The 18,829-nt window shown below is 39.4% G+C and overlaps 1 protein-coding gene across 1 annotated transcript in view; it reads left to right on the forward strand.

The window, feature by feature from the left end:
• ARMC2 (armadillo repeat containing 2) overlaps positions 1–18,829 on the forward strand; it is a 349,446-nt gene that overhangs the window by 160,785 nt on the left and 169,832 nt on the right. Inside the window, exons 10-12 of the mRNA XM_053710618.1 lie at positions 2,162–2,385; positions 3,240–3,385; positions 3,487–3,586. Of these exons, the coding sequence (XP_053566593.1) occupies positions 2,162–2,385; positions 3,240–3,385; positions 3,487–3,586 (470 nt within the window). The remainder of the gene's footprint in view (positions 1–2,161; positions 2,386–3,239; positions 3,386–3,486; positions 3,587–18,829) is intronic.

Here is an 18,829-nt window from a genome sequence, read left to right on the forward strand (position 1 = left end):
CCAGAAAGCCTGTAACTAGAAAGATTTACCACAAAATTTGGAAAAAATATATCTGTTGGTGTGAATCTAAAGGATTCCCTTGGGACAAGGTTAAGATTCCTAGGATTCTATCCTTCCTTCAAGAAGGATTGGAAAAAGGATTATCTGCAAGTTCCCTGAAGGGACAGATTTCTGCCTTGTCTGTGTTACTTCACAAAAAGCTGGCCGCTGTGCCAGATGTTCAAGCCTTTGTTCAGGCTCTGGTTAGAATTAAGCCTGTTTACAAACCTTTGACTCCTCCTTGGAGTCTCAATTTAGTTCTTTCAGTTCTTCAGGGGGTTCCGTTTGAACCCTTGCATTCCGTTGATATTAAGTTATTATCTTGGAAAGTTTTGTTTTTAGTTGCAATTTCTTCTGCTAGAAGAGTTTCAGAATTATCTGCTCTGCAGTGTTCTCCTCCTTATCTGGTGTTCCATGCAGATAAGGTGGTTTTACGTACTAAACCTGGTTTTCTTCCAAAAGTTGTTTCTAACAAAAACATTAACCAGGAGATTATCGTACCTTCTCTGTGTCCGAAACCAGTTTCAAAGAAGGAACGTTTGTTGCACAATTTGGATGTTGTTCGCGCTCTAAAATTCTATTTAGATGCTACAAAGGATTTTAGACAAACATCTTCCTTGTTTGTTGTTTATTCCGGTAAAAGGAGAGGTCAAAAAGCAACTTCTACCTCTCTCTCTTTTTGGATTAAAAGCATCATCAGATTGGCTTACGAGACTGCCGGACGGCAGCCTCCCGAAAGAATCACAGCTCATTCCACTAGGGCTGTGGCTTCCACATGGGCCTTCAAGAACGAGGCTTCTGTTGATCAGATATGTAGGGCAGCGACTTGGTCTTCACTGCACACTTTTACCAAATTTTACAAGTTTGATACTTTTGCTTCTTCTGAGGCTATTTTTGGGAGAAAGGTTTTGCAAACCGTGGTGCCTTCCATTTAGGTGACCTGATTTGCTCCCTCCCTTCATCCGTGTCCTAAAGCTTTGGTATTGGTTCCCACAAGTAAGGATGACGCCGTGGACCGGACACACCTATGTTGGAGAAAACAGAATTTATGTTTACCTGATAAATTACTTTCTCCAACGGTGTGTCCGGTCCACGGCCCGCCCTGGTTTTTTTAATCAGGTCTGATAATTTATTTTCTTTAACTACAGTCACCACGGTACCATATGGTTTCTCCTATGCAAATATTCCTCCTTAACGTCGGTCGAATGACTGGGGTAGGCGGAGCCTAGGAGGGATCATGTGACCAGCTTTGCTGGGCTCTTTGCCATTTCCTGTTGGGGAAGAGAATATCCCACAAGTAAGGATGACGCCGTGGACCGGACACACCGTTGGAGAAAGTAATTTATCAGGTAAACATAAATTCTGTTTTTTAGGTCCACATCTGTATTCTTTCCAAAGGTTGTTAATTCTCATAATATTCTTAGAGGGATCTCATTCATTTTTAATAAAGTGTTATATTGTGTATTTACTGTAAATATTTCACAATCCAATGTTCTGCACATGGGTGAATATGTTCTATGAATTTATATATATATATATATATATATATATATATATATATATATATATATATATATATATATATATATATATATATATATGTTTGTATGTATGTATGTGTGTATAAATATATATTGTACCAAAATGCCATCAGATATATGTAGAAATATAATATATTTCTGAATAAATAGAGCATGTCCTGCTAGTTGCAGAACATTGGAATGTCAAATATTTATATTCATTTAGCCACCAATCAGCAAGTGCTACCCAGGTGCTGAACCAAAAATAGGCTCACTCCTAAGCTTACTTTCCTGCTTTTCAAATAGTTACCAATAGAATGAAGAACATTTGATATTAGGAGTAAATAAGACAGTTGCTTAAAAATTGCATGCTCTATCTGAATCGTAAACAAAATAAATTGGTTTTCATATCCCTTTAAAATTGTTTGTGTTTATGCTTAGAGGGAACATAGAATGAGGACAAGTACCAAGCCTCGTGTCTTATACTTTATTTAGGTGCATGCATTTTGGTTTGTTTTAGTGGTATGACATCTATTGATTGTGATTTGTAATGGATAATGTGCAAACTGTCTGTCTGAATCCAAATCATCAATGTTTTCCAGGTTACTTGTTGGAGGTCCTGCAAAACGAAGATGTCCGTGCAAACAGCGAAGCTTTTCTTTACTGCATGGCGGCGATCAAATTCCTGTCTGGAAATACTGCTCTTCTAAATGACTTATTAAAGAAACAGGCAGTTGAAATATTAGTTGCCTTAATGAAGCAAATCATCACTTACAACGCAGCTCCAGGAACAAGTTCTCCAAATATCGGCCATCTGCTGGTGCAGGTGTGAGAATTTCCAAAATAACGATTAAATAAAGTGTGGCAAATCTTTTATCCAGTAATATTGCTGCAGATTCAACTAACTTTTGCTAGTTGCTAAAATATTTATTGGCTTTAGATTTTTACTAGTGGGATCCAACAGAAACCCACAAAATCATTCCTGGGTAACAAAATAACATTTCTGTTGGTTAGAAGATCATGGCTTTAGGATCCTTGTAGACAGATAGTTTTTCCTAGAAATATGTATCACAGTAACTCGGTGTTAAAGGCTATGTGTTTCTATTTTAGTGATATTCCTCTGTTCCATTACCAGCTTCTGCTTTATATTATGAAGAGGCGGAAACTTTTTTAGTTTGTTGCTTGCACTGAATGATGATCAATAATTGTGGCAGCTGTGCTGATGATACATTAGATTTTAAAGTTTCCAATTGACTTATTTGATCAAATTTGCTTCATTCTCCTGTTATTATTTGCTAAAGAGATATCTAGATAGGTAGCGTGCACATGCCTGAAGTACTACATGGCAGGAAATAGTGCTGCCATTTAGCGCTCTTACAAATGTATAACATTGTTGCAAAACTGCTGCCATATAATGCTGCAGACACGTGCACACTCCTGAGCTTAGCTTCCTGCTTTTCAACAAAGGATAACAAGAAAACAAAATAAATTTGACAATATAGGTACATTGGAAAGTTGTTTAAAATGTCATGTTCTATCTGAATCATGAAAGAAAGAAAAAAGTTTTTTTTTTGTCCCCTTAATAATGGATATAGGTTAATTAAACCTTAAATTATATATTTATATAGATATATATAGATATTGTTTAATATGTGTAAACAAATATTTGCCATCCTGTAGCTCACTGCCACCCTGAGGAACCTGGCTGATCTTCCGCAGTCCAGACAAATGTTTCTAGAGAGCAATGCACTTTCTGATCTCTGTTTGCTGATGGAGCACTTTGTATGTGATGAGGACATCTGTACCAATATTTCACGAATACTGAGGTGTGTTTGGAAATTTTAAACAAATTTGAAATGTAGCAATTTAGATGCATTCGTACAACATTGCTATAACGTTGTATTTTATTTTGTTCTGTTTTGTTTAGCAAACTTTCTTCCTACAATGACTGCTGTACAACTCTGATTGGATGCGCCAGATGCTATCCTGCATTGTTAGCCGTTCTGAGAAAACATCCGAACAAGCAGGTCAGTTGTTTTCTGGAAATCCCCTTCTTCTTGTTTCATTGAATATTTCTGATTCACTGACTTTTTATTTCAGTAAAGCAGTCTGATTCCTAAGATAGAGACACAGCACTGCAGTGTACAAAAAAAGTGTTTTTCATGCTCTCTTTTAAATGATTGGATAATAACAGAGCTGACATTGTATCATAGACCAAGCAGTTTACTTTCATTGCTTATTTCCCATTAATTCTGATTCGGATGATCTGCGTGCCTAGACCATTAGAAGTTGGCAAATGTCATCAGTACAGCAGACATCAAGTTTAGTAACCAACGCAGACACTACACAAGGGAGATTTACATTACAAGTCTCTAAATGTTACACAAATTCAGCTCACTATTTAAGAATATATTGTGGTTATTTAACGTTATGGAACAGGTAGTAATTACTGATATTTAGCACAAGACATTTCTCTTTGGCTACTGTTAGGCCACAGATGCTTTGTAAAATGGTACATTTTTCACCTAGAATTCAACAGTGGTCTCTTAGCTGTTTTTATTATCTTAAATTCTCAAAACATCAGTTCAGTCACATGGAGATTGAGCAGAATTTTTATCTGCAAAGTATTCAGGGAACATTCTTGTTTTTGTTTTTTTAAATATGATAGTAAAGTAAACCATGAATATTCAAATGGTGCACAATGAACACCTCTTTATGCATAGCTCCTGTCGTTTACATTTTTAAAGGGACACTGTACTGTAACTTTGTTACCTTTATGTGTCCGCAATTAATTGTCATACTAATTGCAGTGCATTAAATGTTTTGGAAAATGTTGGGTTTATTTTTGCAATTGAAATAACTGTTTTTGCTCATTCAAAATACTACCCATAATGAAAATATCAATACCTAATTATTGGACTTTGTGTATAAAGGGGGGGGGGGGATAAGGTAAGTAGGTCTGCTCATTTTGAAGACTTAGTCCATCTGAATATGTATGTGCGTACTGAGGTAGGTAGCATGAAGATGTCTGGAGCACTATATGGAAGCAGTTTGTGAAAACCCTTCTGCCATCTAATGTTCTTTCAAATGTTTTTTGTTTTTTTTATTTTATTTTACACTCTGAATCATAAATAAAAAAAATGGTGTATCCTTTCCCTTTAAGAAAACTCACCAGCACTACTTCTGTCCATTAGAAAAATGCATTTTCACCTGTTTTCACACCGTCTTAAAGGGACATTAGACACTAAGTACATTTCTTGCCCCTTCCCTTAAATTATGGGTGCCTCCATTTTGGAACCTAGGTTTCACTGAGGGTACCTGAATGAGAATTGGTGCACACGTGCAAACACATCAGCGCTGGAGAGCAGTGAAAGCTACATTTTAACATGGCAGTACCCATGACTAGAGGGGGGGTGGGGAATAACCTCAATACTATGATTATAAAATGTTTTTCCAGAAACTTTGACATCTTTAAACACTGGAGTTAATATTTCTTAACTATTTCAAATGCACATTTTATGATCCCACATTTAGAATCGGTTTACTTTCCAAAAACACAAACAATTTGGGGTTTTCTATCTTTATTTTTTAATGATAATAACTGAAAGTCAGAACATACAATTGATTCTTTTTGGCAGTTTGCAAATGTGCAGAACCTGAGTAGACTTATGTCGCCATAAAGCTCATTTTGATTTCCAGAGGGGTGACCTTATCTATTTTGACAATGCATGCAAGCTCCAAACTCACCCAAAGTAATAAAAAAACAGCAACCATAAATCTTCTTATAATATTTCACATAATATCATTTATTTTTACGCTCACCCAGTTTTTTTATTTATTGATTTATTTACCCATTTCTTTTTATTTTTTTTTATTAGTTCACAAAAACATGACTCAACAGCACAACGTGTCAGGTGATCATTATTGTAGTACAACCACTTGACCATTATAAGGAGTGAAAACCCTTATTTGAATGTTTGTTGTAGCACTTACATTAGGTTTCTAGGGTCCTTTCTTTCATGTAATTAGCAAGAGTCCATGAGCTAGTGACGTATGGGATATACATTCCTACCAGGAGGGGCAAAGTTTCCCAAACCTTAAAATGCCTATAAATACACCCCTCACCACACCCACAAATCAGTTTTACAAACTTTGCCTCCTATGGAGGTGGTGAAGTAAGTTTGTGCTAGATTCTACGTTGATATGCGCTCTGCAGCAGGTTGGAGCCCGGTTTTCCTCTCAGCGTGCAGTGAATGTCAGAGGGATGTGAGGAGAGTATTGCCTATTTGAATGCAATGATCTCCTTCTACGGGGTCTATTTCATAGGTTCTCTGTTATCGGTCGTAGAGATTCATCTCTTACCTCCCTTTTCAGATCGACGATATACTCTTATATACCATTACCTCTACTGATTCTCGTTTCAGTACTGGTTTGGCTTTCTACTACATGTAGATGAGTGTCCTGGGGTAAGTAAGTCTTATTTTCTGTGACACTCTAAGCCAGTGCTTTCCAAACTGTGTGTCGTGACACATTAGTGTGTCGGCAGCAGTGTGTAGGTGTGTCCCTGCTTCAGCACAAATGTTTTTGTAAGTAAAATTATTTTTTACATTTTTTATTTTTGGTTTCCAACTTTCCGCCTGCTTGCTAAGCATATCACATTGTTGACTCGTGATTGATACCTAGTGGGTCACAGATCATCTTAACCTATGGGAACTGAAACTATTCCCATTGGCGGCTTTAGCTGGAAATTGGCTCCTGACTACACGTGTAGTCTCCTCAATCGGCTCATGATGACTGCATGTGTAGTCAGTGAGTGGGATAGCAGTGTGTTTGCAGTGTGGGCAGTAGTCAGTACAACTCGCAGAGCTCTGAGGGCGGCAGCTTAAACGCTGAGCTGAAGTCAGAAGTCAAAGTGTTTTTTTTTTTTTTCGGCAGCTAGCTCCCTTGATATATAAATAGGAAGTGAAAGCTTAAAAATGCTTGATGATGAAATGCGAGTGTCTTTATCTAATATTGCACCAAATATTCAGAAACTGTGTTCATCCCATCAACCTCATACATCCCAATAAAATAGTAAGTAGCTATTGGTGGTATTAAACTTTTTTTTAATTCTTGCACATACATACATACTGTAACTTAAATACATTTTGTTATTATATAATTTATGTATGTGTCCATATCTCTTAAAACAAGTTAGTTTAACCTCCTTTTTGCTAGTACAACTGAATTACTGTGTCGCAAAATTATGTAGGTTTAAAAAGTGTGTCACCAACAGGAAAAGTTTGGAAAGCTCTGCTCTAAGCTATGGTTGGGCACTTTTATATAAAGTTCTAAATATTTGTGTTTAAACATTTATTTGCCTTGATTCAGGATGTTCAATATTCCTTATTTCAGACAGTCAGTTTCATTATTTGGGATAATGCATTTGAATAATCATTTTTTTCTTACCTTAAAATTTGACTTTTTCCCTGTGGGCTGTTAGGCTCGCGGGGGCTGAAAATGCTTCATTTTATTGCGTCATTCTTGGCGCGGACTTTTTTGGCGCAAAAAAATTTCTTTGTTATTTCCGGCGTCATACTTGTCACCGGAAGTTGCGTAATTTTTGACGTTTTTGCGCCAAAAATGTCGGCGTTACCGGATGTGGCGTCATTTTTGGCGCTAAAAGCATTTAGGCGCCAAATAATGTGGGCGTCTTTTTTGGCGCTAAAAAATATGGGCATCATTATTGTCTCCACATTATTTAAGTCTCATTGTTTATTTGCTTCTGGTTGCTAGAAGCTTGTTCACTGGCATTTTTTCCCATTCCTGAAACTGTAATTTAAGGAATTTGATCAATTTTGCTTTATATGTTGTTTTTTCTATTACATATTGCAAGATGTCTCAGATTGACCCTGAATCAGAAGATACTTCTGGAAAATCGCTGCCTGATGTTGGACCTACCAAAGTTAAGTGTATTTGCTGTAAACTTGTGGTATCTTTCCTCCAGCTGTTGTTTGTAATGAATGTCATGACAAACTTGTTAATGCAGATAATATTTCCTTTAGTAATGTTACATTACCTGTTGCTGTTCCATCAACATCTAATACTCAGAGTGTTCCTGTTAACATAAGATATTTTGTTTCTAAATCCATTAAGAAGGCTATGTCTGTTATTCCTCCTTCTAGTAAACGTAAAAGGTCTTTTAAAACTTCTCATTTTTCAGATGAATTTTTAAATGAACATCATCATTCTGATTCTGATAATGATTCCTCTGGTTCAGAGGATTCTGTTTCAGAGGTTGATGCTGATAAATCTTCATATTTATTCAAAATGGAATTTATTTGTTCTTTACTTAAAGAAGTTTTAATTGCATTAGAAATAGAGGATTCTGGTCCTCTTGATACTAAATCTAAACGTTTAAATAAGGTTTTTAAATCTCCTGTAGTTATTCCAGAAGTTTTTCCTGTCCCTGATGCTATTTCTGAAGTAATCTCCAGGGAATGGAATAATTTGGGTAATTCATTTACTCCTTCTAAACGTTTTAAGCAATTATATCCTGTGCCATCTGACAGATTAGAGTTTTGGGACAAAATCCCTAAGGTTGATGGGGCTATCTCTACTCTTGCTAAACGTACTACTATTCCTACGGCAGATAGTACTTCCTTTAAGGATCCTTTAGATAGGAAAATTGAATCCTTTCTAAGAAAAGCTGTTCAGGTAATCTTCTTAGACCTGCTATATCTTTAGCGGATGTTGCTGCAGCTTCAACTTTTTGGTTAGAAGCTTTAGCGCAACAAGTAACAGATCATAATTCTCATAGCATTGTTAATCTTCTTCAACATGCTAATAATTTTATTTGTGATGCCATCTTTGATATCATTAGGGTTGATGTCAGGTATATGTCTCTAGCTATTTTAGCTAGAAGAGCTTTATGGCTTAAAACTTGGAATGCTGATATGTCTTCTAAGTCAACTTTACTTTCCCTTTCTTTCCAGGGTAATAAATTATTTGGTTCATAGTTGGATTCTATTATTTCAACTGTTACTGGGGGGAAAGGAACTTTTTTACCACAGGATAAAAAATCTAAAGGTAAATTTAGGTCTAACAATCGTTTTTGTTCCTTTCGTCACAATAAGGAACAAAAGCCTGATCCTTCCCCTTCAGGAGCGGTATCAGTTTGGAAACCATCTCCAGTTTGGAATAAATCCAAGCATTTTTGAAAGCCAAAGCCAGCTCCCAAGTCAACATGAAGGTGCGGCCCTCATTCCAGCCCAGCTGGTAGGGGGCAGATTACGATTTTTCAAAGAAATTTGGATCAATTCGATTCACAATCTTTGGATTCAGAACATTGTTTCAGAAGGGTACAAAATAGGCTTCAAGATAAGGCCTCCTGCAAGAAGATTTTTTCTTTCCCGTGTCCCAGTAAATCCAGTGAAGGCTCAAGCATTTCTGAAATGTGTTTCAGATCTAGAGTTGGCTGGAGTAATTATGCCAGTTCCAGTTCTGGAACAGGGGCTGGGGTTTACTCAAATCTCTTCATTGTACCAAAGAAGGAGAATTCCTTCAGACCAGTTCTAGATTTAAAAATATTGAATCGTTATGTAAGGATACCAACATTCAAAATGGTAACTATAAGGACTATTCTGCCTTTTGTTCAGCAAGGGCATTATATGTCCACAATAGATTTACAGGATGCATATCTACATATTCTGATTCATCCAGATCACTATCAGTTTCTGAGATTCTCTTTCCTAGACAAGCATTACCAGTTTGTGGCTCTGCCGTTTGGCCTAGCAACAGCTCCAAGGATTTTTACAAAGGTTCTCGGTGCCCTTCTGTCTGTAATCAGAGAACAGGGTATTATGGTATTTCCTTATTTGGACGATATCTTGGTACTTGCTCAGTCTTTACATTTAGCAGAATCTCATACGAATCGACTTGTATTGTTTCTTCGAGAACATGGTTGGAGGATCAATTTACCAAAAAGTTCATTGATTCCTCAGACAAGGGTAACCTTTTTAGGTTTCCAGATAGATTCAGTGTCCATGACTCTGTCTCTGACAGACAAGAGACGTCTAAAATTGGTTTCAGCTTGTCGAAACCTTCAGTCTCAATTATTCCCTTCGGTAGCCTTATGCATGGAAATTCTAGGTCTTATGACTGCTGCATCGGACGCGATCCCCTTTGCTCGTTTTCACATGCGACCTCTTCAGCTTTGTATGCTGAACCAGTGGTGCAGGGATTATACAAAGATATCTCAATTAATATCTTTAAAACCGATTGTACAACACTCTCTGACGTGGTGGACAGACCACCATCGTTTAGTTCAGGGGGCTTCTTTTGTTCTTCCAACCCGGACTGTGATTTCAACAGATGCAAGTTTGACAGGTTGGGGAGCTGTTTGGGGGTCTCTGACAGCACAAGGGGTTTGGGAATCTCAGGAGGTGAGATTACCGATCAATATTTTGGAACTCTGTGCAATTTTCAGAGCTCTTCAGTCATGGCCTCTTCTGAAGAGAGAGTCGTTCATTTGCTTTCAGACGGACAATGTCACAACTGTGGCATATGTCAATCATCAAGGAGGGACTCACAGTCCTCTGGCTATGAAAGAAGTATCTCGAATACTGGTATGGGCGGAATCCAGCTCCTGTCTAATTTCTGTGGTTCATATCCCAGGTATAGACAATTGGGAAGCGGATTATCTCAGTCGCCAAACGTTACATCCGGGCGAATGGTCTCTTCACCCAGAGGTATTTTTTCAGATTGTTCAAATGTGGGGACTTCCAGAAATAGATCTGATGGCTTCTCATCTAAACAAGAAACTTCCCAGGTATCTGTCCAGATCCAGGGATCCTCAGGCGGAGGCAGTGGATGCATTGTCACTTCCTTGGAAGTATCATCCTGCCTATATCTTTCCGCCTCTAGTTCTTCTTCCAAGAGTAATTTCCAAGATTCTAAAGGAGTGCTCGTTTGTTCTGCTGGTGGCTCCAGCATGGCCTCACAGGTTTTGGTATGCGGATCTTGTCCGGATGGCCACTTGCCAACCGTGGACTCTTCCGTTAAGACCAGACCTTCTATTGCAAGGTCCTTTTTTCCATCAGGATCTCAAATCCTTAAATTTGAAGGTATGGAGATTGAACGCTTGATTCTCAGTCATAGAGGTTTCTCTGACTCTGTGATTAATACTATGTTACAGGCTCGTAAATCTGTATCTAGGAAGATATATTATCGAGTCTGGAAGATTTACATTTCTTGGTGTCTTTCTCATCATTTTTCTTGGCATTCTTTTAGAATTCCTAGAATTTTACAGTTTCTTCAGGATGGTTTGGATAAAGGTTTGTCTGCAAGTTCCTTGAAAGGACAAATCTCTGCTCTTTCTGTTCTTTTTCACAGAAAGATTGCTAGTCTTCCTGATATTCATTGTTTTGTACAAGCTTTGGTTCGTATAAAACCTGTTATTAAGTCAATTTCTCCTCCTTGGAGTTTGAATTTGGTTCTGGGGGCTCTTCAAGCTCCTCCATTTGAACCTATGCATTCACTGGACATTAAATTACTTTCTTGGAAAGTTTTGTTTCTTTTGGCCATCTCTTCTGCTAGAAGAGTTTCTGAATTATCTGCTCTTTCTTGTGAGTCTCCTTTTCTAATTTTTCATCAGGATAAGGCGGTGTTGCGAACTTCTTTTAAATTTTTACCTAAGGTTGTGAATTCTAACAACATTAGTAGAGAAATTGTGGTTCCTTCATTGTGTCCTAATCCTAAGAATTCTAAGGAAAGATCGTTGCATTCTTTGGATGTAGTTAGAGCTTTGAAATATTATGTTAAAGCTACTAAAAATTTCCGAAAGACTTCTAGTCTATTTGTTATCTTTTCCGGTTCTAGGAAAGGTCAGAAGGCCTCTGCCATTTCTTTGGTGTCTTGGTTAAAGTCTTTGATTCATCATGCTTATGTCGAGTCGGGTAAAACTCCGCCTCAAAGGATTACAGCTCATTCTACTAGGTCAGTTTCTACTTCCTGGGCGTTTAGGAATGAAGCTTCGGTTGATCAGATTTGCAAAGCAGCAACTTGGTCTTCTTTGCATACTTTTACTAAATTCTACCATTTTGATGTGTTTTCTTCTTCTGAAGCAGTTTTTGGTAGAAAAGTACTTCAGGCAGCTGTTTCAGTTTGATTCTTCTGCTTATAATTTCAGTTTTTTTTTCATTATAAGATTTAAACTTTATTTTGGGTGTGGATTATTTTCAGCGGAATTGGCTGTCTTTATTTTATCCCTCCCTCTCTAGTGACTCTTGCGGGGAAGATCCACATCTTGGGTATTCATTATCCCATACGTCACTAGCTCATGGACTCTTGCTAATTACATGAAAGAAAACATAATTTATGTAAGAACTTACCTGATAAATTCATTTCTTTCATATTAGCAAGAGTCCATGAGGCCCACCCTTTTTTTGTGGTGGTTATGATTTTTTTGTATAAAGCACAATTATTCCAATTCCTTATTTCTCCAACATAGGTGTGTCCGGTCCACGGCGTCATCCTTACTTGTGGGATATTCTCTTCCCCAACAGGAAATGGCAAAGAGCCCAGCAAAGCTGGTCACATGATCCCTCCTAGGCTCCGCCTACCCCAGTCATTCTCTTTGCCGTTGTACAGGCAACATCTCCACGGAGATGGCTTAGAGTTTTTTAGTGTTTAACTGTAGTTTTTATTATTCAATCAAGAGTTTGTTATTTTGAAATAGTGCTGGTATGTACTATTTACTCAGTAACAGAAAAGAGATGAAGATTTCTGTTTGTATGAGGAAAATGATTTTAGCAACCGTCACTAAAATCCATGGCTGTTCCACACAGGACTGTTGAGAGCAATTAACTTCAGTTGGGGGAACAGTGAGCAGTCTCTTGCTGCTTGAGGTATGACACATTCTAACAAGACGATGTAATGCTGGAAGCTGTCATTTTCCCTATGGGATCCGGTAAGCCATGTTTATTACGATCGTAAATAAGGGCTTCACAAGGGCTTATTAAGACTGTAGACTTTTTCTGGGCTAAATCGATTCATTATTAACACATATTTAGCCTTGAGGAATCATTTTATTTGGGTATTTTGATATAATAATATCGGCAGGCACTGTTTTAGACACCTTATTCTAAAGCATAGGCAGAGCCTCATTTTCGCGCCGGTGTTGCGCACTTGTTTTTGAGAGGCATGGCATGCAGTCGCATGTGAGAGGAGCTCTGATACTTAGAAAAGACTTTCTGAAGGCGTCATTTGGTATCGTATTCCCCTTTGGGCTTGGTTGGGTCTCAGCAAAGCAGATACCAGGGACTGTAAAGGGGTTAAAGTTCAAAACGGCTCCGGTTCCGTTATTTTAAGGGTTAAAGCTTCCAAATTTGGTGTGCAATACTTTTAAGGCTTTAAGACACTGTGGTGAAAATTTGGTGAATTTTGAACAATTCCTTCATGTTTTTTCGCAATTGCAGTAATAAAGTGTGTTCAGTTTAAAATTTAAAGTGACAGTAACGGTTTTATTTTAAAACGTTTTTTGTACTTTGTTATCAAGTTTATGCCTGTTTAACATGTCTGAACTACCAGATAGACTGTGTTCTGAATGTGGGGAAGCCAGAATTCCTATTCATTTAAATAAATGTGATTTATGTGACAATGACAATGATGCCCAAGATGATTCCTCAAGTGAGGGGAGTAAGCATGGTACTGCATCATTCCCTCCTTCGTCTACACGAGTCTTGCCCACTCAGGAGGCCCCTAGTACATCTAGCGCGCCAATACTCCTTACTATGCAACAATTAACGGCTGTAATGGATAATTCTGTCAAAAACATTTTAGCCAAAATGAACACTTATCAGCGTAAGCGCGACTGCTCTGTTTTAGATACTGAAGAGCATGACAACGCTGATAATAATGTTTCTGAAGGGCCCCTAACCCAGTCTGATGGGGCCAGGGAGGTTTTGTCTGAGGGAGAAATTACTGATTCAGGGAACATTTCTCAACAAGCTGAACCTGATGTGATTACATTTAAATTTAAGTTGGAACACCTCCGCATTCTGCTTAAGGAGGTATTATCCACTCTGGATGATTGTGACAAGTTGGTCATCCCAGAGAAACTATGTAAAATGGACAAGTTCCTAGAGGTGCCGGGGCTCCCAGAAGCTTTTCCTATACCCAAGCGGGTGGCGGACATTGTTAATAAAGAATGGGAAAGGCCCGGTATTCCTTTCGTCCCTCCCCCCATATTTAAAAAATTGTTTCCTATGGTCGACCCCAGAAAGGACTTATGGCAGACAGTCCCCAAGGTCGAGGGAGCGGTTTCCACTTTAAACAAACGCACCACTATACCCATAGAGGATAGTTGTGCTTTCAAAGATCCTATGGATAAAAAATTAGAAGGTTTGCTTAAAAAGATGTTTGTTCAGCAGGGTTACCTTCTACAACCAATTTCATGCATTGTCCCTGTCGCTACAGCCGCATGTTTCTGGTTCGATGAGCTGATAAAGGCGGTCGATAGTGATTCTCCTCCTTATGAGGAGATTATGGACAGAATCAATGCTCTCAAATTGGCTAATTCTTTTACCCTAGACGCCACTTTGCAATTGGCTAGGTTAGCGGCTAAGAATTCTGGGTTTGCTATTGTGGCGCGCAGAGCGCTTTGGTTGAAATCTTGGTCGGCTGATGCGTCTTCCAAGAACAAGCTACTTAACATTCCTTTCAAGGGGAAAACGCTGTTTGGCCCTGACTTGAAAGAGATTATCTCTGATATCACTGGGGGTAAGGGCCACGCCCTTCCTCAGGATCGGCCTTTCAAGGCAAAAAATAAACCTAATTTTCGTCCCTTTCGTAGAAACGGACCAGCCCAAAGTGCTACGTCCTCTAAGCAAGAGGGTAATACTTCTCAAGCCAAGCCAGCTTGGAGACCAATGCAAGGCTGGAACAAGGGAAAGCAGGCCAAGAAACCTGCCACTGCTACCAAGACAGCATGAAATGTTGGCCCCCGATCCGGGACCGGATCTGGTGGGGGGCAGACTCTCTCTCTTCGCTCAGGCTTGGGCAAGAGATGTTCTGGATCCTTGGGCGCTAGAAATAGTCTCCCAAGGTTATCTTCTGGAATTCAAGGGACTTCCCCCAAGGGGGAGGTTCCACAGGTCTCAGTTGTCTTCAGACCACATAATAAGACAGGCATTCTTACATTGTGTAGAAGACCTGTTAAAAATGGGAGTGATTCATCCTGTTCCATTAAGAGAACAAGGGATGGGGTTCTACTCCAATCTGTTCATAGTTCCCAAAAAAGAGGGAACGTTCAGACCAATCTTAGATCTCAAGATCTTAAACAAGTTTCTAAAGGTTCCATCGTTCAAGATGGAAACCATTCGAACTATTCTTCCTTCCATCCAGGAAGGTCAATTCATGACCACGGTGGATTTAAAGGATGCGTATCTACATATTCCTATCCACAAGGAACATCATCGGTTCCTAAGGTTCGCATTCCTGGACAAGCATTACCAGTTCGTGGCGCTTCCTTTCGGATTAGCCACTGCTCCAAGGATTTTCACAAAGGTACTAGGGTCCCTTCTAGCTGTGCTAAGACCAAGGGGCATTGCTGTAGTACCTTACTTGGACGACATTCTGATTCAAGCGTCGTCCCTTCCTCAAGCAAAGGCTCACACGGACATTGTCCTGGCCTTTCTCAGATCTCACGGATGGAAAGTGAACGTGGAAAAGAGTTCTCTATCTCCGTCAACAAGGGTTCCCTTCTTGGGAACAATAATAGACTCCTTAGAAATGAGGATATTTCTGACAGAGGCCAGAAAAACAAAACTTCTAGACTCTTGTCGGATACTTCATTCCGTTCCTCTTCCTTCCATAGCTCAGTGCATGGAAGTGATCGGGTTGATGGTAGCGGCAATGGACATAGTTCCTTTTGCGCGCATTCATCTAAGACCATTACAACTGTGCATGCTCAGTCAGTGGAATGGGGATTATACAGACTTGTCTCCGAAGATACAAGTAAATCAGAGGACCAGAGACTCACTCCGTTGGTGGCTGTCCCTGGACAACCTGTCACAAGGGATGACATTCCGCAGACCAGAGTGGGTCATTGTCACGACCGACGCCAGTCTGATGGGCTGGGGCGCGGTCTGGGGATCCCTGAAAGCTCAGGGTCTTTGGTCTCGGGAAGAATCTCTTCTACCGATAAATATTCTGGAACTGAGAGCGATATTCAATGCTCTCAAGGCTTGGCCTCAGCTAGCGAGGGCCAAGTTCATACGGTTTCAATCAGACAACATGACAACTGTTGCGTACATCAACCATCAGGGGGGAACAAGGAGTTCCCTAGCGATGGAAGAAGTGACCAAAATCATTCTATGGGCGGAGTCTCACTCCTGCCACCTGTCTGCTATCCACATCCCAGGAGTGGAAAATTGGGAAGCGGATTTTCTGAGTCGTCAGACATTGCATCCGGGGGAGTGGGAACTCCATCCGGAAATCTTTGCCCAAGTCACTCAGCTGTGGGGCATTCCAGACATGGATCTGATGGCCTCTCGTCAGAACTTCAAAGTTCCTTGCTACGGGTCCAGATCCAGGGATCCCAAGGCGGCTCTAGTGGATGCACTAGTAGCACCTTGGACCTTCAAACTAGCTTATGTGTTCCCGCCGTTTCCTCTCATCCCCAGGCTGGTAGCCAGGATCAATCAGGAGAGGGCGTCGGTGATCTTAATAGCTCCTGCGTGGCCACGCAGGACTTGGTATGCAGATCTGGTGAATATGTCATCGGCTCCACCTTGGAAGCTACCTTTGAGACGAGACCTTCTTGTTCAGGGTCCGTTCGAACATCCGAACCTGGTTTCACTCCAGCTGACTGCTTGGAGATTGAACGCTTGATATTATCGAAGCGAGGGTTCTCAGATTCTGTTATCGATACTCTTGTTCAGGCCAGAAAGCCTGTAACTAGAAAGATTTACCACAAAATTTGGAAAAAGTATATCTGTTGGTGTGAATCTAAAGGATTCCCTTGGGACAAGGTTAAGATTCCTAAGATTCTATCCTTCCTTCAAGAAGGATTGGAAAAAGGATTATCTTCAAGTTCCCTGAAGGGACAGATTTCTGCCTTGTCTGTGTTACTTCACAAAAAGCTGGCAGCTGTGCCAGATGTTCAAGCCTTTGTTCAGGCTCTGGTTAGAATTAAGCCTGTTTACAAACCTTTGACTCCTCCTTGGAGTCTCAATTTAGTTCTTTCAGTTCTTCAGGGGGTTCCGTTTGAACCCTTACATTCCGTTGATATTAAGTTATTATCTTGGAAAGTTTTGTTTTTAGTTGCAATTTCTTCTGCTAGAAGAGTTTCAGAATTATCTGCTCTGCAGTGTTCTCCTCCTTATCTGGTGTTCCATGCAGATAAGGTGGTTTTACGTACTAAACCTGGTTTTCTTCCAAAAGTTGTTTCTAACAAAAACATTAACCAGGAGATTATCGTACCTTCTCTGTGTCCGAAACCAGTTTCAAAGAAGGAACGTTTGTTGCACAATTTGGATGTTGTTCGCGCTCTAAAATTCTATTTAGATGCTACAAAGGATTTTAGACAAACATCTTCCTTGTTTGTTGTTTATTCCGGTAAAAGGAGAGGTCAAAAAGCAACTTCTACCTCTCTCTCTTTTTGGATTAAAAGCATCATCAGATTGGCTTACGAGACTGCCGGACGGCAGCCTCCCGAAAGAATCACAGCTCATTCCACTAGGGCTGTGGCTTCCACATGGGCCTTCAAGAACGAGGCTTCTGTTGATCAGATATGTAGGGCAGCGACTTGGTCTTCACTGCACACTTTTACCAAATTTTACAAGTTTGATACTTTTGCTTCTTCTGAGGCTATTTTTGGGAGAAAGGTTTTGCAAACCGTGGTGCCTTCCATTTAGGTGACCTGATTTGCTCCCTCCCTTCATCCGTGTCCTAAAGCTTTGGTATTGGTTCCCACAAGTAAGGATGACGCCGTGGACCGGACACACCTATGTTGGAGAAAACAGAATTTATGTTTACCTGATAAATTACTTTCTCCAACGGTGTGTCCGGTCCACGGCCCGCCCTGGTTTTTTTAATCAGGTCTGATAATTTATTTTCTTTAACTACAGTCACCACGGTACCATATGGTTTCTCCTATGCAAATATTCCTCCTTAACGTCGGTCGAATGACTGGGGTAGGCGGAGCCTAGGAGGGATCATGTGACCAGCTTTGCTGGGCTCTTTGCCATTTCCTGTTGGGGAAGAGAATATCCCACAAGTAAGGATGACGCCGTGGACCGGACACACCGTTGGAGAAAGTAATTTATCAGGTAAACATAAATTCTGTTTTTTTATGCTTTCGCACTTTTGTCTTATCACCCCACTTCTTGGCTATGCGTTAAACTGATTTGTGGGTGTGGTGAGGCGTGTATTTATAGGCATTTTGAGGTTTGGGAAACTTTGCCCCTCCTGGTAGGAATGTATATCCCATACGTCACTAGCTCATGGACTCTTGCTAATATGAAAGAAATGAATTTATCAGATAAGTTCTTACATAAATTATGTTTTTTAAAGCCCAAATCACTATAAAAGCCGCCTAGTAGACCATTAATTGCAGGTTCTGTGGCACCACCTTATTTGAAAATGATCAATGTCCTTAAAGGACCACTCAATACAGCACAATTGCATAATTAACAAGTGCATAATTAAAAGAAAATGCAATAGCATTTACTCTGAATTTCGAATAAGTAGTAGATTTTTTTTCTGACAATTTTTTTTTCTCTCTCCCATATTTCATGTGACAGACATCAACCAATCACAGGCTAGTATACGTATACCCTGTGAGCTTGTGCACATGCTCAGTAGGATCTTGTTCCCAAGAAACTGCATATAAAGACTGTGCAAAATTTGATAATGGAAGTAAATTAGAAAGTGTCTTAAAACTTCATGCTCTTTTTGAATCATAAAAGTTTATTTTGACTTGAGTGTCCCTTTAAGAACTTAAAGAAAAATATAATAAAACAATTATTTAAAGCTGTTCTCACATTAGGTTAAAAGAAAAAAGGTAAAGTAATCTGTACATTTGAATAAAGATTCCAATGATAAAACTAAAGCAGAAATAATTGATTGTTTACAGGCTTTAGATATGATGCCATAGCTCTCCATATTTGCTTGAGGTTTAATCCTTTATAAGGAGTTATTTTTATCAAATAGAAATGACTGAATCTAGTTGACAAATCCATTTGTTTTGGCATCATCAATGTATTAAAGGGATATTTAACCCACATTTA

Source organism: Bombina bombina, chromosome 4 (genome assembly GCF_027579735.1).
Source record: "Bombina bombina isolate aBomBom1 chromosome 4, aBomBom1.pri, whole genome shotgun sequence".
Classification (NCBI taxonomy): domain Eukaryota; kingdom Metazoa; phylum Chordata; class Amphibia; order Anura; family Bombinatoridae; genus Bombina; species Bombina bombina.